Consider the following 26,137-nt stretch of genomic DNA (forward strand, 5'->3'; position numbering starts at 1 on the left):
GCCATTGGTAAGTTTAATGTGTACACTTCACTTATAGTGATCCATAAAATAGCATGGTTCTTTCCTTGGGAGCACAGGTGATGTAAATGCTCAAGATCAGTCAGACCACTTTCTTTAGAGGACAAATGGACTAGTCAGTGGTCGGCAAACTCATTAGTCAATAGAGCCAAATATCAACAGTACAACGATTGAAATTTCTTTTGAGAGCCAAATTTTTTAAACTTAAACTTCTTTTAATGCCACTTCTTCAAAATAGACTCGCCCAGGCCATGGTATTTTGTGGAAGAGCCACACTCAAGGGGCCAAAGAGCCGCATGTGGCTCGCGAGCCGCAGTTTGCTGACCACGGGACTAGGTCTTTTCAATGTTATTAATGTCCTTATGACCTTAAGAGATAGAAGACTATAGAGAATCACTTTAAACTCTGATTCAGTGTTCGTTGGCATTACTAACAGAAGAGGACCCCACCTTTTCCTGATGAACAGAAGTCTGATTAGACTTGCTATGTCAGTTCATTGCTTTGTTGGAATCCTTCACCATAAGGAAAATGTATCAAGAAAATACAATTTTAATGCAAGAAAAGGACATGTGTTGCCATTTTGGATTGTAAGGGCAATGGCCTAAGGCAGTGGTCGGCAAACTGCGGCTCGCGTGCCATATGCGGCGCGTGAGCCGCGGTTTGCCGCTCTGTTGACTAATGAGTTTGCCGACCACTGGGATAGGGGCTTAATCACAAGGAACAACAACAGCCTGTAATTATTGGAATCGAGAGTCTAGGTCAGTGGTCGGCAAACTCATTAGTCAACAGAGCGGCAAACCACGGCTCGTGAGCCGCATGTGGCTCGCGAGCTGCAGTTTGCCGACCACTGGCCTAAGGCTATCACATCCCCCCACTGTGGACTAGCAGGCATTTCAGCAGATAGTCCACTGCACCATGGGTGGATGAAAGGACAGCTGGGTGCGACCTTTTCACCTCATAATTGCTGGATTTGGATAGGACAGTCTGCTTTGCTAGGCTGAGTATTGCCTTCTTCCCTCATGGCTCCCTTCCAAAGATGTGTGCTCAGTCTCAGAGTATGGTCATTTTGTGTCAACAAGTTCTGAGTAAATGGACTCTCCTACCACGACCTGCAAACAGCCACCCCACTAAATATCCTCTTCTGTGTCTCTGGACCCTGCCAATCCTGTCCTTGGTTTTGGCATTCTTTCTCTCTTTGGCTTCCGGTACTTCATTCACTCCTGGTAGTCCTCTGGCCTCTCTGGCTGCTATTACCCTGAGAATTCTTCTAGCCCTGCCTCCAAGCTGCTTTGGGAATGATCTGTTTAAAATGCAGAGCTAATTATGTCATGCCTCTGCTTCTTCTCCTGACAGCAAACTACACAGATTTAAAGTGAACATGAAGAGTTTTGACACATTATACACCTGGGAAACCATCATCACATTGAAAATAATGAACATATCCTTCGTCTCCTAGCAGTTTCCTTGGGCTTCCTTATAAATCTTTGTTCCCATGGCTTCTCCCCATTCCCAAGCACTATAGACTAAATTATATTTTCTAGAGTTTTCTAGAAATATAATTATTGAGTATATTCTCTTTCTTGTCTAGCTTCTACTCAGCATCATTATGTTGATATTTATTCATACTGTGATATGGCTGAATAGTATTCCATTGTATGGATGCACCACAGTTTGCTTATCCCTTTATCTATTGATGGACATTTGGGTTGTTTCTACTGGTTGGCTATATTACCTAATAATAGAGAAACATGTAAATTGACCGTACCTCCGCTACGCCCACAGCCAATCAGAGTGAGTATGCAAATTAACCCAGCAAAGATGACAGTTAATTTGCATACATACCTGGGTCCCGGGAACCTCCTTGGCACCCAGGTCACTCCCAGCCGGCCATCGGGTGGAGGCTTTAGGCTTGGGAAGGGGCCGAGCCTGCGATCGGAGGTGCGGATGGGGAAACCCCTTCCCAAGCCTAAAGCCTGGGGTGGAGGCTTTAAGCTTGGGAAGGGATGGAGCCTGCAATTGGAGGGGCATGGGAGTCCCCTTCCCAAGCCTAAAGCCTCGGGCAGAGGCTTTAGGCTGGGGAAGGGGCTGAGCCTGCGATCGGAGGGGTGCGGGGTCCCGCTTCCCAAGACTAAAGCCTGGGGCAGAGGCTTTAGGCTTGGGCAGGGGCTGAGCCTACAGTTGGAGGGGCGGGGGGGTCCTCCTTCCCAAGCCTAAAGCCTGAGGTGGAGGCTTTAGGCTTGGGAAGGGGCCAAGCCTGCGATCAGAGGTGCTGGGGGGGGGGGACGACCCCTTCCCAAGCCTAAATCCTGGGGTGGAGGCTTTGGGCTTGGGAAGGGGCTGAGCCTGCAATCAGAGGTGCTGGGGGGGGATGACCCCTTCCCAAGCCTAAATCCTGGGGCGGAGGCTTTGGGCTTGGGAAGGGGCTGAGCCTGCGATCGGAGGTTCCGGGGGTCCCCCTTCCCAAGCCTAAAGCCTGGGGCAGAGGCTTTAGGCTTGGGCAGGGTCCGAGCCTGGGATCTGAAGGAAGGGGAAAAGATCAATGGAAGCATATCCTCAGGTGAGGATAAAAAGAAAAATAAAGAGAGAAATGTCATATCCTAGGAAAGACACATCTTGAAAATACTTAAAGAAAGTTGTCATTTTTTCATGGTGAAGGGACTGGAGTCCATGTTGATGAAAATACCTTGGTGGCTGCGGTGACTGGCAGTGGCTGCAGCAGTGGGGTGATGGGGCTGGTGCCTTCCCCTGATCAGCTCGGTTGGCTCCCGCAAAGGGAGGCCAGACTGCGGCTTAGGTCCGATCCCATCGGGGAGCAGGCCTAAGCCATCAGTAGGACATCCCCTGAGGGCTCCCAGTATGTGAGAGGGGGCAGGCTGGGCTAAGGGACCCCTCCCCAGTGCATGAATTTTGTGCACCGGGACCCTAGTTACCAATAAAGCTGCTCTGAACATTTACAAACAAGTCTTCTCTGACCTCATGTCCTATCATCCTCATGTACTCTTTGATCCAGCAACTGGCTGCTCTTTCTTTTCTGCTTCTCCCTTCTCCTCCCCCCACCCCCGCACTTCCTTGCAAAGTTAAGTTGATCCTTTTCTGAGCTCTTATCACATCGTGTCCACATGATTTTAATAGCATTTATCAGGCTATATTATAATGGCCATTTTATGTGTAGTGTTGCTCAGAGGTCACGGGCTGCTTGTGGGCAGGAACTAGAACCCCAACAATAGAAGCCACTAGGTACATAATAAGTTATAGAAAACTTTAATGGAATTGTTTGTCTGGATGACAACTTTTGTACCTTTAATTGATCCAGTTGGACTCATCTGTAGCTATGTACATTCCTGTCATTACAGTGGAATGATGCTTTGGGAAGGTCGTGTAGGTGTGGTATCTTTGTGATAGGCATGAGGTTCTTAACACACATAGGAATCAATATGCTGTTGATACCATATTAAACATGCTGATACTGATATTCCAAATACAAAAATAAAAGTGTATATGGAAGCTGATAAGGAATTTGAAGCAAAGAATTATTTTTCCAGTCCATTGATGTGGTTTGGTTTTTGTCATCTGTAAAGCAGTTGCTTTTAGGAGGTGCATTAGCAGCTAGTTTTTAGCTTTAGTTTTCATTAGCAGTAATTTATTAACTGGTAGCCCACTGTCTTCAGAGTTTAATTAATATGTTTTGATATGATTAATTTATCACTCAGAGAAAAAAGTTAACCACCTGGAAAAAATGACAAAATGTAGCTTATTATGAAGCGCTTCACTTAAAACCTCATTGCGTACCAAAATAGAATTGTGTTTGATAAAAAGGAATTTTATTAGAAGACTATCCATGTCTATTTAAAGTAATAAAAAATTCATAATTTATTGAAGCACAAGTCTATGGCAGTAGTTACTACTTTGAGTTTTTCCTTTCAGTGAAAGATGTCATGTATATCTGCCCATTTATGGGAGCTGTGAGTGGAACGCTGACTGTGACGGACTTTAAGATGTACTTCAAAAATGTAGAGAGGGTGAGTTTTTAAAAGTGTGTTTTATTTTAAAAAACACTTCAGAAGCGAGTAAACAATAAAGAAGAAAGGAAGAAGTGCCCTGAAATCCCATCACCCTGAGAGAACCAGGTGAGTTTTAAGATGTGCACATTGACAACCAGATTTTGTATCTTGAAAAAAAAAGCTGTTAAAGTAGCACTTATACCTGGAGGGGAAGTTTGTCATCTCAACATCTTCAGAAAACATGTTATAAATCTGACTTCAGTTTCTTAGCTGGGACAAAGAGGAAATGTGAAGTAAACAAATAAGTTTTAAGCCAGGGAAGACTTAAAATATGAAAACTCTGTTGGCTGACACTAATAGGCATCCATCTTAATTTGTAAACTCAGGACCCACATTTTATCCTGGATGTTCCCCTGGGAGTGATCAGCAGAGTTGAGAAGATTGGAGCACAGAGCCATGGGGACAATTCTTGTGGTATAGAGATAGTGTGCAAGGTATGGTACAACACTAGTAAGACTGCAAGAGGCAGTCAGCTGGGAACTTTTTCTGACAATTTTCCTGTTCTTTGGACAGTCACAGTAATTTGTACTGTTAGTAACTCAAATGTTTTAGGACAGAAACCTCTTTAGATCTTGTATCAACCAATTTATACCATTATGTAAGCCATTAAAGTAAAACTCTTCTTTCCTATTGAAGTATTCTAATTAGCATGGACCTACTTTCTATATGCTGATATTATTTGTTACATTTCAGAGAAATCAAATGGAAAGCAGAGATCCATATTTTCCCAGTTTGTTGTTTTAAGACTAATCTTCAGAACAATGGATGGTCAAAGACTTCTTAAAGGGGCAACAGTACAGTGACCACCAAGCAATGTGGGGCTTAGGGGCACCAACTGCCTGCACAGTCGAAAATCCCCATATAACTTTTTTTAAAAAAAATATGTTTTTATGGAATTTTAGAGAGAGAGGAAGGGAGAGGGAGAGGGTGAGAGAGATAGAAACATCAATGATGAGAATCATCTATTGGCTGCTTCCTGCACACCTCCTACTGAGAATGGAGCCTGTAACCCAGGCATGTGCCCTGACTGGGAATCGAACCATGACCTCCTGGTTCATAGGTTGACACTCAACCACTGAGCCAGGCTGGCCAGACAGAAAGTCTCTCTTCACCCAACATCCCAGCCACCCTGTTGCAGTACCTGCAGGCACCCACTGTTATCAGTTTCCACAGATACCCTCTGCACATAAGATGTATGTATAATCTTTGAAAACATTCTGCCCTTCCCATTCCCCCTTAACAATGTATCTTGGAGCTCCTTGACATCAATACATAACGAGCCACAGTGTCTTGTTTTTAACAGCTCTCTAGTATTCCATTATATTGTAGTCAGCCTCTATTGACAGACATTTAGGTTATTTCCATATCACAACAATAACTTCCTCATTTCCAAATTACTCTACCTTAAATTTGTTTGTGGCCATAATTATTTTTGAATTTCAAATAATGTTAAAGAATAGTGATATTGACTGGGAAAAAAATGGTGGCAGAATAGACAGATGTGTCCCGAGCCTTGTCCCAAAGCAGATAGAAAGAACAGCTGAGGGTCGCACGAGGAGTATTTGTTGGTGAGTTGAGGGACAGCTATACTCCAGGAGATGGTGGGGGACTGTGGGATGGGGTTCCCCTGACCGGGAAGCCCCCACTGCTGCTGGGTTCCCTCCTGGAGTGACCGGCTCGGACGCAGAGACCGCGCCATCTTTTTTTTTTTTTAAGTTTTTTCATATATATTTTATTAATTATTTACAGAGAGGAAGAGAGGGATAGAGAGTTAGAAACATCGATGAGAGAGAAACATCGATCAGCTGCCTCCTGCACATCTCCTACTGGAGATGTGCCCACAACCAAGGTACATGCCCTTGGCCGGAATCGAACCTGGAAACTTTCAGTCCGCAGGCCGACGCTCTATCCACTGAGCCAAACCGGTTAGGGCAAGACCGCACCATCTTGAAGGGGAAAGTGGATGTTATCTGAAGACTGAAAATCTACAACTGTGGCACCCACCGAACAGCTGCGAACCCCAGAGCACCAGTTCCCAATTGGCGCAAACACGCAGATTCAGAGGAGCTCTACACTCCACCACGGAAAGGTCAGATTTCACCTGGGATAAGTAGAGAGAGAACTATATAACCAGACACCCGGAGAAGAGACCATGGGGAGGCAAGGAAACAGCCCACATATGAAAGAAAAGCAGGCATCACCGGAAAAGGAAGTAAACGAAATGGAGGCAAGCAACCTGCCAGAGAAAGAATTCAGAGAAATGGTCATAAGGTGGCTGAAAAGAATGGAAGACAAATTCGACAATATGTGTAAGAACCAAGAGGAAATGAAGAACCAAGAAGAAATGAAAAATGACATCGCTGCTGTAAAGAACTCAATAGAAAGCATCAAGAGTAGACTAGAAGAAGCAGAGGACCGCATCAGTGAGCTAGAAGACAAGGTAGGAAAAAATACCCAAATAGAGCAGCTTCTAGAAAAAAAAATAAAAAGCAGGAGGAGAGCCTAAGGGAACTTTGGGACAACACGAAACAAAACAACATCCACATAATAGGGGTTCCAGAAGGAGAGGAAACTGAGCAAGGAATAGAAAACCTGTTTGAAGAAATAATGACAGAAAACTTCCCTGATATAGGGAAGAAAAAACCCACACAAATCCAAGAAGCCCACAGAGTCCCAAGCAAAATGAACCCCAAAAGACCGACACCAAGGCACATTATAATTAAACTAGAGGCCCAGTGCACAAAATTCATGCACAGGGAGGATGTGTCCCTCAGCCCAGCCTGCACCCTCGCCAATCTGGGATTCCTCTCACAATCCAGGACTGCTGGCTCCCAACTGCTCGCCTGCCTGCCTTCCTGATTGCCCCTAACTGCTTCTGCCTGCCAGCCTGATCACCCCCTAACCACTCCCCTGCTAGCCTGATTGATGCCTAACTGCTCCCTTGCCAGCCTGTTTGGCACTAACTGCCCTCCCCTGCAGGCCTGGTCCCCCCAACTGCTCTCCCCTGCAGACCTGGGTCCCCCCAACTGCCCTTCCCTGAAGGCCTGGTCACCCACAACTTCCCTCCTCTGCCGGCCTGGTCACCCCTAACTGCCCTACCCTGCAGGCTTGATCACCCCCTATTGCCCTCCCTTGCAGGCCTGGTCCCTCACAACAGCCCTCCCCTGCTGGCCATCTTGTGATGGCCATCTTGTGATGGCCATCTTGTGTCCACATGGGGGCAGCCATCTTGTGTGTTGGAGTGATGGTAATTTGCATATTACTCTTTTATTAGATAGGATAGAGGCCTGGTGCACAGCAGGGGGCCAGCTGGTTTTGCCCTGAAGGGTGTCCCAGATCAGGGTGGGGGTTCCCTTGGGGCATGGGGCGGCCTGGGCCAGGGGCCTGTGGTGGTTTGCAAGCTGGCCACACCCCCCGGCGACCCAAGCAGAGGTCTTGGTATTTTTTTATCATCCATAATTGAAACTTTGTAGCCTTGAGCGGAGCCAAGCCTCTTGCTTGCTCCATGGCCGCAGCCATTTTTGTTGGGATTTATTTATCTTCTGTCATTGAAACTTTGTAGCCTTGAGTGGAGGCCTAGGCTGGCCAGGGCAGGCGGAAAGCTTGGCTTCCTCCATTATGGGGAAACCCAAGCCTCCTGCTTGCTCTGTGGCCACAGCCATCTTAGTTGGGTTAATTTGCATACTCGCTCCTGATTGGCTGGTGGGCGTAGCTTGTGGGTGTAGCAGAGTTATGGTCAACTTGCATATTACTATTTTATTAGTTAGGCACATTATAATTAAATTGCCAAACACCAACGACAAAGTAAGAATCTTAAAAGCGGCCAGAGAAAGACAGAAAGTTACCTACAAAGGATCCCCCCTCAGACTAGCAACTGATTTCTCAACAGAAACTCATCAGGCCAGAAGAGAATGGAATGAAATATACAAAGTCATGCAAAGGAAGGGTCTGATCCAAGAATACTGTACCCAGCAAGGCTATCAATCAAAGTTGAAGGTGAAATCAGGAGCTTCACAGACAAAAAAGGACTAAGGGAATTTATTACCACCAAACCAGCAATGCAAGAAATGCTAAAGGGTCTGCTGTAAAAAGAAGAAATAGGAAGCAAAGAAGGAACACAGGCATAAAGAATAAAAATGGTGAGAAATAAGTACCTATCAAAAATAACTTTAAATGGATTAAATGGCCCAATCAAAAGACATAGGGTAACGGATTGGATATGAAAACATGACCCATATATCTGCTATCTACAAGAAACCCACCTCAGAAAAAAAGATGCACACAGACTGAGGGTGAAGGGATGGAAAAAGGTTTTTTAGGCGAATGGAAATGAAAAAAAAATGCTGGGGTAGCAATACTTATATCTGACAAATTAGATCTCAAAGTGAAGGAAATAAGAGATAAGGAAGGCCACTTCATAATACTAAAGGGAGCAATCCAACAAGAAGAAATAACTCTGGTAAACATATATGCACCCAATACAGGAGCACCCAAATACATACAAAAACTCCTGGAGGATATCAAGGGAGAGCTTGACAGCAATACAGTCATAGTAGGAGACTTTCATACCCCACTATCACCATTGGACAAATCCTCTAAACAAAAAATCAGCAAAGAAACATCAATCCTAAATGACTCACTAGACCAGATAGAATTAATTGACATCTTCAGAACATTTCACCCCAAAGCCACAGAATATACATTCTTCTCAAGTGCACATGGGTCATTTTCAAAGATAGACCATATGTTGGGTCATAGGCAAAGTCTCTTCAAATTCAAGAAGATAGAAATCATATCAAGCATCTTCTCAGATCACAGTGGCATAAAACTGGAAATCAATTACAATAAAAACAATCCAAAAAAATCAAACACATGGAGACTAAACAGCATGCTATTAAACAATGACTGGGTTACCAGAGAGATCAAAGAAGAAATAAAAAAACATCATGGCAACAAATGACAATGAAAACACAGCAATCCAAAATCTATGGGACACAGCAAAAGCAGCCTTGAGAGGGAAGTTCATAGCTCTACAAGACTACTGCAAAAAAACAATAAACAATGGTAATAAATTACCTAACCCTACAACTCAAAGAGTTACAAAGAGAGCAACAAGAAAAGCCCAGTGTAAGGAGAAGGAAGGAAATAATAAAGATAACAGAGGAGATAAATGACATTGAGACCAAAAAACAATACAAAAGATCAACAAAACCAAAAGCTGGTTCTTTGAAAGGATAAACAAGATTGATGAAACTCTAGCCAGGCTCACCAAGAAGCAAAGAGAGAGGACCCAAATAAACAAAATCAGAAATGAAAGTGGAGAAATAACAACAGACCCCACCGAAATACAAGATTGTTAAAAAATACTATGAACAACTCTATTCCAACAAACTGGACAACCTGGAGGAAATGGACATATTCCTGGAAAAATACAACCTTCCAAAACTCAATCAGGAAGAATCTAAACATCTCAATAGGCCAATAACTATGGAAGAAATTGAAGCAGTCATCAAAAAGCTTCCAGCAGCCCTGGCCAGTTTGGCTCAGTGGATAGAGCGTCGGCATGTGGACTCGGGGGTCCCGGGTTCGATTCTGGTCGGGGGCATGTGCCTTAGTTGCGGGCACATCCCCAGTGGGGGGTGTGCAAGAGGCGGCTGATCGATGTTTCTCTCTCATCGATGTTTCTGGCTCTCTATCCCTCTCCCTTTCTCTCTGTGGAAAATCAATAAAATATATTTTTTAAAAAAAGCTTACAGCAAACAAAAGCACGGGGCCAGACAGCTTCACAGGGGAGTTTTACGAAACATTCAAGGAAGAACTAAAACCTGTCCTCCTCAGACTATTCCAAAAAATTCAAGAGAAAGGAACACTTCCAAGCTCATACTATGAAGCCAGCATCACCCTAATACCAAAACCAGATAAAGACAACACAATGAAAGAGAATTACAGGCCAATATCCCTCATGAACATAGGTGCCAAAATCCTCAACAAAATTTTAGCAAATCGGATCCAGCAGTATATCAGAAAGATCATACACCATGACCAAGTAGGATTTATCCCAGGAATGCAAGGATGGTACCATATCCACAAATCAATAAACGTGATACATCACATAAACAAATTGAGAGATAAAAATCACATAGTCATATCAATTGATGCAGAAAAAGCATTTGACAAAATCCAACACCCTTTCTTGATAAAAACTGTCAACAAGGTGGGAATAGAAGGATCATACCTCAACATAATAAAAGCCATATATGATAAACCTACAGCTAACATCATACTCAGTGGGCAAAAACTAAAACCATTTTCCCTAAGAACAGGAACAAGAGAGGGCTGCCCACTCTCACCACTCCTGTTCAACATAGTACTGGAAGTATTAGCCATTGCAATTAGATAAGAAGAAGAAATAAAAGACATCCGATTTGGAAAAGAAGAAGTAAAGCTGTCCTTATTTGCAGATGACATGATATTGTACATAGAAAACCCAAAAGACTCCATCAAAAAACTAATAGACTTAATAAATGAATTCACCAATGTAGCAGGATACAAAATTAACGCCAAGAAATCTATGGCATTTCTATACACTAATAGTGAACTTACAGAAAAAGAGACAAAAAAGCAATCCCATTTACCATCGCACCAAAAAAATTAAGATACCTAGGAATAAACTTAACTAAGGAGGTAAAAGACCTATACGCAGAAAACTACAGGACACTGAATAAAGAGATAGAGGAAGATGTAAACAGATGGAAGAACATACCATGTTCATGGATTCGGAGAATCAACATCATTAAAATGTCCATACTACCCAAAGCAATCTATAGATTCCCTGGTCAGCAAACTGGGGCTCACGAGCCACATGCGGCTCTTTGGCCCCTTGAGTGTGGCTCTTCCACAAAATACCACGGCCTGTGCGAGTCTATTTAGAAGAAGTGGCTTTAGAAGAAGTTTAGGTTTAAAAATTTTGGCTCTCAAAAGAAATTTCAATCGTTGTACTGTTGATATTTGGCTCTGTTGACTAATGAGTTTGCCGACCAGTGTATAGATTCAATGCACTCCCCATTAAAATACCAACGGCATATTTCACAGACCTAGAAAGAACTCTCCAAAAATTCATCTGGAATAAAAAAAGACCCCGAATAGCTGCATCAATCCTGAGGAAGAAGAACGAAGTAGGTGGGGTCTCAATACCAGATTTCAAGCTGTACTACAAAGCCACTGTTCTCAAAATAGCCTGGTACTGGCACAAGAACAGACATATAGACCAATGGAGTAGAATAGAGAATCCAGATATCGACCCAAACCACTATGCTCAATATTTGACAAAGGAGGCATGAACATACAATGGAGTCAAGATAGTCTCTTCAATAAATGGTGTTGGGAAAATTGGACAGATACATGCAAAAAAATGAAACTAGACCACCAACTTACACCATACACAAAAATTAACTCAAAATGGATACAGGACTTAAACATAAGACGGGAAACCATAAAAATACTAGAGAATCCACAGGCAGAGAAATCTCAGACATATGCCGAAGCAATTTCTTCACTGATACTGCTCCTAGGGCAATGGAAGCTAAAGAGAAAATAAACAAATGGGACTACATCAAAATAATAAGCCTTTGCACAGCAAAAGAAACCATCAACAAAACAACAAGAAAGCCCACTGAATAGGAGAACATATTTGCAAATGTTATCACTGATAAAGGTTTAATCTCCAACATCTACAGGGAACTTATACAACTTAATAAAAGGAAGATAAATGGTCCAATAAAAAAAATGGGCAGCCGAAACCGGTTTGGCTCAGTGGATAGAGCATCAGACTGAGGACTGAAAGGTCCTCGGTTCGATTCCGGTCAAGGGCATGTACCTTGGTTGTGGGCGCATCCCCAGTGGGAGGTGTTCAGGAGGCAGCTGATCGATGTTTCTCTCTCATCGATGTTTCTAGCTCTCTATCCCTCTCCCTTCCTCTCTGTGAAATATCAATAAAATATATTTAAGTAAAAAATAAATAAAAAATAAAAAAACGGGCAATGGACCTAAATAGAATCTTTTCGAAAGAAGACAGAAGGAAGGCCAAGAGACATATGAAAACATGCTCAAAGTCACTAATTATCTGAGAGATGCAAATCAAAACGACAATGAGGTACCATCTCACACCTGTCAGAATGGCTATCATCAACAAATCAACAAACGACAAGTGCTGGTGAGGATGCGGAGAAAAAGGAACCCTCGTGCACTGCTGGTGGAAATGGAGACTGGTGCAGCCACTGTGAAGAACAGTATGGAGTTTACTCAAAAAACTAAAAATGGAGCTCCCATTTGACCCAGTAATCCCACTTCTAGGAATATATCCCAAGAAACTAGAAACACCAATCAGAAAGGATATATGCACCCCTATGTTCACAGCAGCACAATTCACCATAGCTAAGATTTGGAAACAGCCTAAATTCCCACCAGCAGTTGACTGGATCAGAAAACTGTGGTACATCTACACAATGGAATACTACGCTGCTATAAAAAAGAAGAAATTCTTACCATTTACAGCAGCATGGATGGACCTGGAAAGCATTACGTTAAGTTAAATAAGCCAGTCAATGAAAGAAAAATACCACATGATCTCACTCATTTATGGAAAATAAAGAACATTATAACCCGGTGAATAAAAAGATAGATACAGAGGCAGTAAAGCATCAAACAGACTGTCAAATTACAGCAGGAAGGTTGGGGAGTGTTGGGGAAGGAGGGAAATAGATCAACCAAAGGACTTGTATGCATGCATATAAGCACATCAATGGATACAAGACACTGGGGGGGTGTGATGAGGGCATGCTACAGGGGGTAGGGAGGCTGGGGCAAGGTCAATGGCAAAAAAAAGGAGATATATGTACTAATATATGTAATATTTTAAACAATAAAATTTTTAAAAAAAGAATAGTGATATTTTTGTGTTTACCAGCAGTGGTTTTAGAAGGTTGGGGGGCACTGCTCAAACCAGTCCTGGGAAGAAATTGCCCCAGCTGAGCCACCTCACAGGAATTGTTCCTCCCCACCTTCACTTGATCTTTTGGACAGCAGCTTTCATGGTGGGGCATTTTAAGAAACTGATCTTAAGAAAGAGCATTATCATTTTTGTAAGGAAGTCACTGAGGGCGATAGTCTCTCTGTGAAAGAGTCCTTGCTCTGAGTCCTGGGAAGGAACCTCTGTCACATTTCTATTTTATGGAGGGTGCAAGATCTGTAATTGATTCTTTCAATAGTTTAAAGCTCACCATTGATTGTGTGTCTCATATCTTTATGAAGTAAATGCACAGGTCTTGATGTACTAACTTTATTCTTGATTTCCATCTGAAGAGTTTTTTTCCCCAACACGTCCTCTCTTCCAGTTTTCTCACTTAATTTTCACACTGGGCCTGGCCTGTGTGGGTCAGTGGTTGAGTGTTGCCCCATGAACCAGGCGATCACAGTTTGATTCCCATTCAGGGCACATGCCCAGGTTTTGGGCTCGATCCCCAGTAGGAGGCATGCAGGAGGCAGCCGATGGATGGTTCTCTCATCATTGATGTTTCTATCTATCTCTCTTCCTTCTTCTCTCTGAAGTCAATAAAAACATATTTTTTAAAAAAAGGAAAAAAATCTTGTTGGAGGTGTTTTTGTTAATTGCCTTTTGTTAGTTGGAGCAAGATAAAGTATAACATGAGAAATGAACAAAAATATTTTATTGATCTCTTACAGCATGGTTCTGACTAATAGGTACTCAATACACATTGAATAAATGAGCTTTGCTAATTGTTTAACAGGATATGAGAAACTTGCGACTTGCTTATAAACAAGAAGAACAGAGTAAACTGGGACTATTTGAAAACCTCAATAAACATGCATTTCCTCTTTCCAATGGGCAGGTAAGTACACCAAAATAAACCTTTTTGCATTCCTTTATGGGGGTCCAAAATTTCATGCTTAATTATTCCCTTTTTCAGAGGTTGCCTTTATCTGTTTTCTCTCTGTTGGAAACTAATATTAGAATATTTAAAATTCAGTAGTTCTGTGTAATGATTAAAAAAGCTGCATATTTGGAGCTTCAACATTTACAAATTAAAAGAGGAATCTTAATACATTCAGCTTATAACTGAATGAAAATCTTTAATATTGGGTATATGATATAGCAAAGAAATGCTGACATGTATTTTGTCTTTTTTTTTATATCCAGACACTCTTTGCATTCAACTATAAAGAAAAATTTCCAATTAATGGATGGAAAGTTTATGATCCAGTAGCTGAATATAAAAGACAGGTAAAGTATGTTGCTTATCAAAACTAAAAATAGGTTGAGCATCTTTTTCTCTTCTAAAAGGTTAGAAATGTTGTGGAAAAGAAACCTTTTGAAACAAACTGTACATAGACATAATTTATCTAGCTTGTAGGTTCTTCATCTTTGGGATGCCCTGTTCACCCTGTAGCATACCTTTGACTAGGCCACATCCCTTTTCCAGAGACAAGTGGAGTATAAGAACTGGGGTTTAAAAAGAAAATTGACCAGATGGTTTTTATTAGATACTAGAGGCCTAGGGCATGAAATAGGTGCACAAAATTCATGCATGGGGTGGGGAGGATCCCCTCAGCCTGGCCTGCACCCTCTCACAATCTGGGACCCCTTGGGGGATGTCCGACTTCCCTGCAGGATCAGGCCTAAACAGGCAGTCAGACACCCCTTTCACAATCCAGGACTGCTGGCTCCTAACTGCTCACCTGCCTGCCTGCCTGATTGCCCCTAACCACTTGCCTGCCCGCCTGATCGCCCCAACCACTCGCCTGCCTGCCTGATTGCCCCTAACCACTCTCCTGTCTGCCTGACCACTCCTAACCACTCTGCCTGCCTGCCTGATCAGCCCTAACCACTTGCCTGCCTGCCTGATCACCCCTAACCACTCACCTGCCTGATCGCACCTAACTGCTCCCTGCCTGCCTGATAGCCCCTGCCTCTGCCTGCCAGCCTGATTGCCCCTAACTGCTCTCCTGCCTTCCTGCCTGATCACCTCTAACCACTCTGCCTGCCTGCCTGATCGCCCCTAACCACTGGCCTGCCTGCCTGATCACCCCAACTGCTTTCCTGCCTGCCTGATCATCCCTAACTGCTTTGCCTGCCTGCCTGATTGCCCCTAACTGCTCACCTGCCTGCCTGCCTGATCACCTCTAACCACTCTGCCTGCCTGCCTGATTGCCCCTAACTGCTTGTCTGCCTGCCTGATCACCCCTAACCACTTGCCTGCCTGCCTGACCACTCCTAACCACTCTGCCTGCCTGCCTGATCACCCCTAACCATTCTCCTGACTGCCTGATTGCCCCTAACCACTTGCCTGCCTGCCTGATCACCCCTAACCGCCTCTGCCTCAGCCCCTGCTGCTGCAGCTTCATCTGAAAGGATGTCCAGAATGTTGTCCGGAAGATCATTCAGCTGTCTGGTCTAATTAGCATATTATACTTTTATTATTATAGATTCTCATAATGAGTTAATGAGTAAGGATTAAAACCAATGGTTTAAATTATATTTTAAATATATGACATGACTACATCACTCTGTTATGGTATTTCTCTACCAGAAACTAGTGCATTGTCAGTTTCAAGATGTTCCAAGAAGATTATTTCATGATATTTAATCTTTGTCTCCACCTTATATTTGGTATGGTGATATGTATTACTTATTTTAGACATTGGTAAGAAATTTCTGTCTCCAAAGGACTTTCACGAATATTTTTGAAGACAACACTATGCTCATTCTTTATAAAAACACTATAAGAAATGTATAGGACTGGGATTCTAGTATGTAATTTTCATTTTTTAGTATGTTTGGAAATTCTTATGCTTCATTAAATTTTAAATGGTTTGGTAATGGGTCATATTAGATAAATATATATTTAAACTTTTAATTAGCACTGAACAAATTATGAACAGATTTTAGCACAAAATAAGAAATGGATATGGTTCATGCTTAGTACTTTTCAAAAGTGTAAAAGTATGCTTTCCCCCTCTTCTTTCTTCTCTAACACCCTACAGGGCTTGCCAAATGAGAGTTGGAAAATAGCCAAAGTAAACAGTAATTATGAACTCTGTGACACTTACCCTGCCATCATTGTTGTGCCAACTAATGTAAAAGATGATGACCTTGCAAAAGTAGCAGCCTTTCGAGCAAAAGGCAGAGTCCCTGTAAGTAATAAACATTGTAATTTAGGTATAAACATATTGTATTAGATCTAATATTGGAAGAGAATAGAAAAAAATCTAGTGAACAAAATGAAAAGTAGAAAAATAAGTCTAAAAACCTGAACATATCTTTGATTTTCAGGAACTACCTAATTATGTAAACATTATGTTTGCTGACTGCCTCATATGACTTCACATTACTAAGTACAAGGGTAATTTCAGTTTAGCTCTCAAAATGTAGCACGTATAACAAAAGACAGCAAGAAAGAGTTAGCATGTTACTGCTTTAATGGTTTGTGTCTCTGGTTTCATCGACTCATCTCAGAGAAAGACACTCTTTCTTGGATGCTGAGTGCAAGGGTGCAGCTGCATGGGAGGGACACCATTATGAAAAGAAACATAGGAGCCAGCAGGAGATGGGTTTTTTAAAATAGCTTTATTGAGGATTAATTGATATACAAAAACATGGCACATGTTTAATGTATAAAATGTGATGAGTTTGGACATATGCATACCCCCATGATACTGTCACCATAACCCAGGAGGGAGTGAACGTTTTTGAGCCTAGAGTTTGCAGTCTGGTACAATCCTGATTCTCTTGGCCACAGGAGGAAAAAAGGAGGTTTGGGGATATAGCTTTAGATTTTATGAGAGACTGTATATTCACTTTGTCCTTATCTTGCCACATATATCATTGTTGAGATACAAAGATGTTTTTCAATTAGGAGACAAAATAAAACTAGTCAATCAAATAGGAATGGGGCTTGATGTTAGTAACCTTTTCACTTAGTTTCTGCTTTTCTTAGAATCATAGAAGTTTAGATGTGGAAGGGGATTTTTTAGAGCTCATCTAGTCAGATTTCTTTCATCCTGACCCAAGCATTGCATCTCATAGCCACTATTGTTGCTGTGATTGGCCTGACCCCTCCACTTTGAGGAAAATATACAGAAGAAGTTGTGCTTGAGAAGAGAACTTGTTTTTACTGCGTGGTATTTAGAGCACATACTGTTTTAGGAACTGTACTCATATTTGTTACTTACACACACTAGGTGTTGTCATGGATTCATCCAGAAAGTCAGGCAACAATCACTCGGTGCAGCCAGCCACTTGTGGGTCCCAGTGATAAACGCTGCAAAGAAGATGAAAAATACTTGCAGACAATAATGGATGCTAATGCACAGTCTCACAAACTTATCATCTTTGATGCCCGACAAATCAGTGTCGCCGATACCAACAAGGTACATTCTTGATGACATTGCAGAACCAGTAGGTCTTGTCTCATGTACTGTCTGTAAATTGTTATGCAGTTCAAATAGCCGTTGACTTCCTCCCCACCCGAAGGTAGAATCTTTCCAAATAGCCCATAGCTATCCCTCCCTATGGATGCCTCATGTGAGTTGGGATCTTGTCTCTCTTATTGTTCCCCCACAATCCTGTCTGCTGAGTTAATTAAGCAAAGACCCAGAAAGAGAATTATCACCAAAAGAAACAAGTAAGTATCTTAATGAAATGATCGTAAGGCACTTGGAAGTCCCTTTAACCTTGGAAATATGGTGATTGCTTGACTAATTCATATCTTGTCTGAAGGCCTGTTAGAATGGAGTCAAATATGTGAAACTAGGGAAATACACTGAGTGGCCAGATTAATATGATCTCTGAATGCATAATAATCTGGCCAATCAGTGTATATCCTATATAATAAAAGGCTAATATACAAATTGTCCCCTCAACCAGGAGTTCAACCAGCAGTCAGGCCGGCCAACCGCCCTTGTCCCCTCCCCCTGGCCAGGCTGGCTGGACCCCACCCATACATGAATTCATGCACCAGGCACTCACCACCTTCGCCGCGTCCCGTCCGCTCTAATCCTCCTGTTCTTCTACACGCATCTGCGAAAGTTTCCTCCTCTCTCCCGCCCCGCGCTCACCGCTTACTCCGACCTCCGCTCCGCCTCCACACAGCAGTGACTTCAGGATTCCGTGTAACGTCACTGGTTGCTAGACGCCAGTCGGGGCGGCCCTAGTGACCAGTTTACGGTAAATTAATGTTCATTCTGAGACAGAGCCTAGGGGCCTTATTTTCGGGGGATGCCTTATATTTCACTCAGAAGGAAACCAGCAAGTAGGTCTTATTTTCGGAGGATGTCTTATTTTCAGGGAACACTGTATCAACTCATTATGCTGGGGGAGCCAGGAGAGGGACTGGCCAGGCCTGATTGTGAAGTTGGGCAAGGCTTCATGAAGGAGGCACCATTTCAGCTGGCTTTGGATGGTTAGCGGGAGGAGACAAGCAGGGCATTCTAGAGAACACATGTACCTACTCAACAGTGTGCCAGAGCACGTCATTCACAAGAGTGGCAAGAAGGAAGATGTTTGAGAGCATGGTCATGACCCCTCATGTTCTCCTCAGCAGTGCTTAGGGAGGTCTTTGTTTCTTTGGGCAACTTGAACCTCTTATTTCCTCAGTGATTATTTTGTTGACCACAATCTCCAAAAAACCACCCTCCCATCTCCCCCCATCTCACTCTGGAGAGAAGCCATTACCTTATACTTCAAGGAGCAAATGAGCCATCAGATACTTCATTTTCCTTCAGTACTTGAGTGCCTTCTATGGGCCAGGCATTTGCTAGGAATCGGGAGAGACATGCTGAACAAGTAGTTGCAGCAACTGCCATGTGATTATCCTCTGAGGTATGGAGGAACATGAAATATGCTCCGAGAGAGCATAGAAGGAAAATGGTTATTTGCTATATGACTTCATCTTTCTGCACCATGATTGCCTAGTCTCTAAAGTGGCAGTGACAGTAAACCTATTTCCTGGAGTGGATGTGAGACAACTGTAAAGGGCCTAGGACACTACCTGTCCCTGTGAGAAAGCATTCGGTTCAAGTTAGCTGTCATTGTTACTGACCTCAGAGTGTACTGCTCCATTCTCTTGACTTTTATGATATTCACACCCTGGATTTCTGTCTCCAGCCTGCCTGGCTTGGTCTCCTTCACTGGTTCCTCTTCCTCTTCCCAACCTGCAAATGGCAATGCTCCTCGAACTCAATCGGGGATCCTCTTTTCAACTCTGTGCAATCTCCTCCTATGCCATGAATTTAAACACTCTATATGCTGAGTTTCACACCCAAGTTTCTATCCCACTTTCATTCCTCCTGAGGTCTAGACAAAATTGCCATCTGTTGTCTGGTTGCCATCTCCACTTGGCTGTCTCCCAGGTAACAACTTCAGCATATCCACACTGAGAGGCAGGGTGTAAGAACCCTTGGCTTGGCAATCACTTACACCTGAGTTTTTCTCCAGGTTCTGCCACTTGATGCTATGTAGAGCCCTGATCCATTTACCTCACTTCTTCATAAACCTCAGGTTCCTCTTCTATGAAATGGGAGATAACAGTACCTCATGTAGAGGGCTGTGTAAGGATTAAAATTAAGTGAGAAGAATGCACGTAAAGGACTCAGCACCATGCTGGGTACATCCTCAGAACTCAGTATATGATGTTGATAAGCTCACTGCCTCAGGTGTCTGGCCTGGGGAGTGATGGGTGGTGTCGGCTACTGAGATGGGAAAGACTGAAAGAGGAACAGGGTGGGGATGGAGAAGAGCAGAACATGAGTTTCCTGAGGTAGCTGTACAAATTACCACACACTTGGCACCTTAACACAAATTTATTCCCTCATGGTTTTGGAGGCCAGAAGTCTGAAATCTGGCAGGGTTGTGCTCCCTTAAAAGAGCTTCAGGGGAGAATCTTTCCTTGCCTCTTACAGATCCTGCTGGCTGTTCTGTGCATGTAGCCACAGCACACCAATCTCTGCCTCTGTGTCTTCACATGGCCTTCTGCCTTGTGTCTGTGTCCTCTCCTCCTTTCTTCTAAGGATACTTGTGATGACATTTATGGCCCACCCAAGATAATCCAGGATTTCTCCTCATCCCAAGATCCTTAACTTAATCACATCTGCAAATACCCCCTTTTCAAAAAAAGGTCATTCTCACAGTTGCCAGGGATTTAATGTGGATACCTTAGTCAGTTCCTCTTGCTACCCACATCTGGTGGATCATTAACCCTTGTCAGTCTTCCTATGTCTCTGCATACTTCCTGTCACCACTGTAATACTATCCCAAAGAAATAAAACACAAGATGAAAGCTATATTCACAGAGGCGATCTTCTAAACATCCAACAGAGCAAGGGCAGTTCATTGTGTTTCATCCAGTGTGGAAAAGATAGAATCAGGACACCATGGGAAGGAGGTGTTTCAGCTCTGGCTGATATAACAAAACACTGCAGACTGGGTGAGTTATCTATATATATAAAAGCCTAAGCGACTGAACGACCAGTTGACCAGTCACTATGATGCTCACTGACCACCAGGAGACAGATGCTCAACACACAGGATCGGTCTCCCTCCTATCTGGATCAGGCCTGCAGGGATTGGGCTCCTTCCTGTCTGGATCGGGCCTGCGGGGATTGGGCTGAAACCAGCTATCTGACATCCCCCAAGGGGTCCCAGATTGCGAGAGGGCACAGGCCAGGCTGAGGGACCCCACTGGTGCACGAATCCATGCACCAGACCTCTAGTAAACAATAAACATTTACTTCTCACAATACTGGAGGCTGGAATTCCAAAATCAGGGTGCCAGCAGATCCTGTGTATGGTGAAGACCTATTTCCTGGCTTCTAGATAGCCACCTTCTTGCTGTGTCCTCACACATCTGAGAGCAGAAAGAGGCCAGCTCTCTGGTGTCTCCTATAAGGGTTCTACCCTCAACACCTAATCCCCACCCAAAGGCTCCACCTCCTAATACCATCACTTTGTGGGGTAGGATTTCAACATAAGGATTTTTCAGGGACAGAATCATGCAGTCCATAATGAATAGTGTGGATTTCTGAGTCTAGGGACATGGGAATCCTGCCCTGGAAGTTTATCCCTTTGGCCTTAAGGAGTTGTCTGCCCTCTCTGAGGCTTCAGTGTTCTCACCTGGGAGCCCTCCCTGCTACTGAGGATTGGCATGCTGATGGGTGGAGAGTGTGGCACACCTTCAACAAGCACTGAATAGCTGTTTGAAATCGAGGAAATATGAGTACATCCTTCAGCTGGCTGCCGGTATTCAGGTTTCCTATTCCCAAAAGTGTTGGTATGGCCCTATCTCCGCTGCTATCAGCTTATTCTTGCAGACTTGGGGGCTGGTCCGTAACAGTGCCCCAGTGTCACTAGCTCCTATTCAGAGCCCTGCTTGCCCCCATAGAAAGAGGTCTGGCCAGCAATTTCTCGTCTTCCAGAACTCTCTGAAACTCTCTCCCTGTTCCGGCTGGGAGTATAGGCGGGGGCGCTTCTCACCCTCCTTCTTCTTCTTCTGTCTCAAGAACTCCAGCTGTCTGTTCTCTGTGTCCTGGCTTGGAATGGGTAATCACACTCTTTTTCTTTTATAACCCCATTTCTTATTTTTAATTTTAAATATATGTTTATTGATTTCAGAGAGGAAGGGAGGAGAGAGAGATAGAAACCTCAATGATGAGAGAGAATCATTGATCAGCTGCCTCATGCACGCCCCCAACTGGGGATCGAGGCCACAACCCAGGAATGTGCCCTTGACAGGAATTGAACCTGGGACGCTTCAGTCTGCAGGCCAATGCTCTTTCCACTGAGCCAAACCCGCTAGGTTTTGGCTATAACCCCATTTTCTGATTGTCATTTGCCTCATTTGGATCTTTAGTAATTAGCTTCCAGGCAACAAACTGCCTTGCTATACATCCTCCTGTTTAAAACCAGCTTTTGGCAAGGGCTCCGTGATGACATGCTTGATAAGCGCAAGGCCCCACCCAAACCTTCCTAGAGCCTCTTCCTCAGCGCTCCCTCAGGAAAGGGCTCCGCCTGGCCCATGGTTTCAGACGTGGTAGGTGCTGGTGAGGTAATACTATATTAGTGCTTGAGTAACTTTGGGGGATGTTGGACAGGCACCAAGCTTTGCATGGATTAGCTTTAAGATAATTTATTATTTTATTTTATTAACTAGAGGCCCATGCACTGGAGGGGGTGTTCCTCAGCCCCGGCCTGACCCCTCTCACAGTCCGGGAGCCCTCAGGGGCGGGAGGCAACCCGGCGATCAGGGGAAGGTGATGCCCCCATCACACCTCTGCTGCTGCCACTGCCGGCAGCGCAGGCCTTGGCCAGCCCTGGTTACCTGAGCCTCGGGCGGCCCTGGGCAGCTGGGCAGCCACCATCTGAGGCTTGTCTGTGCCTCAGACTGGCCCTGGGCAGCTGGGGGGCTGAGGGCGTGGCAGTCAATTAGCATATTCCCTTCTTATTGGCTATGGGTGCTGCCATCTTTGAGGGCGGGGCAGCAATTAGCATATTCCCTCCTTATTGGCTGTGGTACTGCCATCTTTGCGACAGTGTGAGGATCAATTAGCATATTCCCTCTTTATTAGATAGGATTTACTTAGCAGTTAATCCCCACAGTGACCCTTTGAGATTTTCAAAGGTAAGAAAGCTGAGGTGACATTTGGGTGGCAGAGCTGGGATTACAAGCCCACAAAGGCACCCAGGGACTGTCTGTTGGGGTAATGGGGCTCAGGGGGCCTGTGCTCTGGAAAGGTGTGACTGTGATGTCCAGAGTTCTGTAGTTGTTGGATAGGCAGACTCAGCTTTTGCTGCTGCACCTGTGGTGGATAGGTGCGTGCTCCCAGTGGCAGCTTACAGGGGCACCTGCGGTGCATTTGCCAGCGAGGCACACTGAAGCACTCTGAAGGGCCCTGGCACTGAAGCCATGTAATTGAGGCATCTGTGGGCAGGTATCCAGGATGAGTGAATTCAGAATATCTACTGCTGAGGGGGGGAGGAGTGCGTCCCTGTTTGTCCAATATCACACCCAGCGAGAGCTCACAGCGGCTCCCAGTAGTGCCCTGTGGATAGATGGGCTCAGGGTGCCTGCCTATTAAAAATGCGTGATTATGGAGGTGCGTTTGCCTGCGCAGAGCTCTGACACACTTGAGGGGCCCTGGCACTGAGGTTGAGAAGCTGGGGTGACTGTGGGCAGTTATTCAGGAAGAGGGAATTCAGAATTTCTACTGCCAGGGGTTGGGGGGAGTGTGTCCCTGTTTGTCCAAGATGGCACCCAGCAAGAGCTCCCAGTGGCTCCCAGGAGTGCCCTGTGGATAGATGGGCTCAGGGTGCTTGCCCGTTGGAAATGCGCCACTGTGGATGTGTGTTTGCCTACGCAGAGCTCTGAGGCACTCTGAGGGGCCCTAGCACTGAAGTTGCACAGCTGGGGTGTCCGTGGGCAGTTATTCAGGAAGAGGGGGTTCAGAATTTCTACTGCGGGGCAGCACGCCCTTGTCTGTACAAAATCACACCCAGCGGGGGCTCCCAGTGGCTCCCAGGCACTGCCTATGGAGTGGTGTGCCCTGGATGCCTGTGCGTTGGAAATGCAAGAATGTGGTGTCCAGAGTTCTGCCACTGGGGAGGGGGAAGTTGCACTTACTGCTGCCAAGCGGTGCAACTTTGGAGGTGGAGGTCCCAGGGTTCGCGGGTCTGTGGTTGGGGCAGCAGGATTTTGGCTGGAGTGGCTGCTGGGTCGTGGGCAGTTCCAAGGCCTGTGTGGTTGGTGGTGCTGATGAGTTCCTAGAAAAGGCCGTTCTCCCCTTCAAGATGGCGTGGGCTCTGTGCCTGAGTCCCGCAGTCTGGGGAGTGCCCGCAGCAGTGATAGTCTCTCCCTGTCCAAGAGAGCCTGGTTTTAGGTTTATATTTTTTATGAAAAACATAATTATGCCACGGAAGCAGGTCTGGGCTCTAAACTGCTTTGTCCATAGTTGGTGTTCAAAAAGTATTCTAATGAAGTTTAAGTGTCCCATATAATTCTGTAGAATAACTTGAAGTATAAGCTGGCATCCAAATATACAAAAATTCTGTTGTTTTCCTGTCAGTCATGTTTGCCACTTACAGACTTTATCAGATATTCAGCAACTGTTCCTACATCCAGGAGACCGGATTTTCAGCCTCACACACAACCTCTGGTCTTCCCCAGAATAGCTTTCCTTCTGAATTCTCAGATACAAACTCCCCTCTCAGTCCTTAGCCTCTTGTGCCAGTGCTCACAGGCCACTCCACAGCTTGTCCTCAATGCACGGACCCCCAGACCTTGCACTTCCTTCTGTTTCTCTCGGCTCTGGGAATATCCACATGATCCTGCCCAGGCTGGGCTTCTTAGGCTGTCTAGTCCAATGTCTCCTGGCCCACATCTTGGCTCATTAGCACTCCAGCACTCCTGCCTGACCCAGTTCACTTCTCCTGCCTGCCTTTCTCATGCCCACAACCTGGGCTGCTTAGTGTTCCAGGAGGATAAGAGGCTCACAATGTGCAGGTTGGAGCCACTCCAGATTTATACTCTCCAGACTGGGCTGTCATCGCTGCTGGGAAGTTTTTCCCCCTCAATCACCCTATAGACTCTTCAGGAGCTGTTTCAGCCTCTTGACTCTTGTCTAATGTAGGACCCAGCTCTATCCCCTTCATCCTCAACAGCTGACCTTCCTTCTCCACAGAGGGCAAACCAATCCTTAGACAGGAACTCCAACTGTTCCTGCCACCACACCTGAAAACTAGCTTGTATTTGCTGTCTGTGGCGGAAGGGGTGGCCTCCTCCTTGTGCCCTGCCATTAGCCCCCAACCTCTCTACCTGCTCAATCAGCCCTTTTCTTGCTCTGGGATCTTTAACCTTTCCCCTCCACTGACTCCTTCCCATGAAGTCATTTTCATTTACATAAATAAGCCTTCCCTGGAATCATCATCACTGTCTCTTTCCAGCAAACTCCTCCTGCCCTTTACAAGACTTCTTGGAGGAGCTGCCTCCTTGATACCCCTCAGTGCTCACTGCCACTCGCTCACCCTTTAAGCTATGTGAAACTAGCTCCCATCCCCATCTCTACCCAGGCTGTTCTTGGTAAAGTCCCCAAGTGTTTTCTTGTCACAAAATCCAATGTGTATTTTTTTTAGTTCTTTTCCTTGTTTTCGTGAGCTTTTGACATGATTAAGTACTTTCTCCTTTTCAAAATACTTTTCCCTTTTTTCTCTTTTCCTTCAATCTCTGGAATATATTTGCTTTATATTCCTTAAATGTTGGCCTTATTCAAGTTCCTGGTCTTTACTTCTCTCTTCACATTACACGCTGTCCTTGAGCACCATGTGCCAGACCTTTGTCCTCCAATATCATCCACATGTCCTCGACTTCATATTGATATGCATAGCTCAGACCTCTCTTCTCAGCTTCAGACCTGTGTATCCTGAATCCTGTAGGCCTCTCCACTTGAATTCCTCACAGGCATTTTGTATTCACTATACTCAAAGCCAAACACTGTTTCTTCTCTAATAGTGTATCCCAGTAAATAATACCACCATCTCTCAGGTTACCCAGTCCAAAATTATAGGCATCAGTGTCACCACCTGTGCTACCCAGTTCCATTGCCCCAATCAGCACCATGTCCTGCTTCTTAAATATATCAACTCAGGTACATGTCTCTGTCCTGGTGCCTCTATCATGATTCCTTCAGCCGGGTGATCGCCTGTCTCTGAGCTGGTCCACCTGCACAAGGTCCCCCCTTGTCTAGTCCCTTCTGTCCCTGTGTAGCCAGTGATGATTCTACAGTGCAAGTCTGATCCAGGACCTGAGCACTCTGGCCTCCTCTCTTCCTCCTCTGATCCAGGACCTGAGCACTCTGGCCTCCTCTCTTCCTGCTCTCATCACTGTCCTAGTGTTCTCTGCTGAACTTCTTGCCTGCCTCTCAGGAAACCACATCTTCACCTATCTCTGGTCATGTAAACATGATTGGCCCCTCTACCTTGAGTGTTTTTTACCTTC

General features: G+C 44.6%; 1 protein-coding gene across 18 annotated transcripts in view; it reads left to right on the top strand.

Annotated features, from left to right (window-relative positions):
- The window catches only part of MTMR1 (myotubularin related protein 1), a 94,079-nt gene that overhangs the window by 27,402 nt on the left and 40,540 nt on the right, over positions 1-26,137 (top strand). For 16 of the 18 annotated variants that reach the window (XM_080653789.1, XM_080653797.1, XM_080653781.1 and 13 more), the window contains 7 exons: positions 1-7; positions 3,943-4,037; positions 4,406-4,513; positions 13,886-13,987; positions 14,296-14,379; positions 16,140-16,289; positions 17,337-17,525. The exon at positions 1-7 is cut by the window's left edge and continues 69 nt beyond it. In XM_080653789.1, the coding sequence (XP_080509915.1) occupies positions 1-7; positions 3,943-4,037; positions 4,406-4,513; positions 13,886-13,987; positions 14,296-14,379; positions 16,140-16,289; positions 17,337-17,525 (735 nt within the window). The remainder of the gene's footprint in view (positions 8-3,942; positions 4,038-4,405; positions 4,514-13,885; positions 13,988-14,295; positions 14,380-16,139; positions 16,290-17,336; positions 17,526-26,137) is intronic. The other 2 variants (XM_080653798.1, XM_080653785.1) reach the window with 1 other exon arrangement.

The sequence above is a fragment of the Plecotus auritus genome, assembly GCF_963455305.1.
Source record: "Plecotus auritus genome assembly, chromosome: X".
Lineage (NCBI taxonomy): Eukaryota > Metazoa > Chordata > Mammalia > Chiroptera > Vespertilionidae > Plecotus > Plecotus auritus.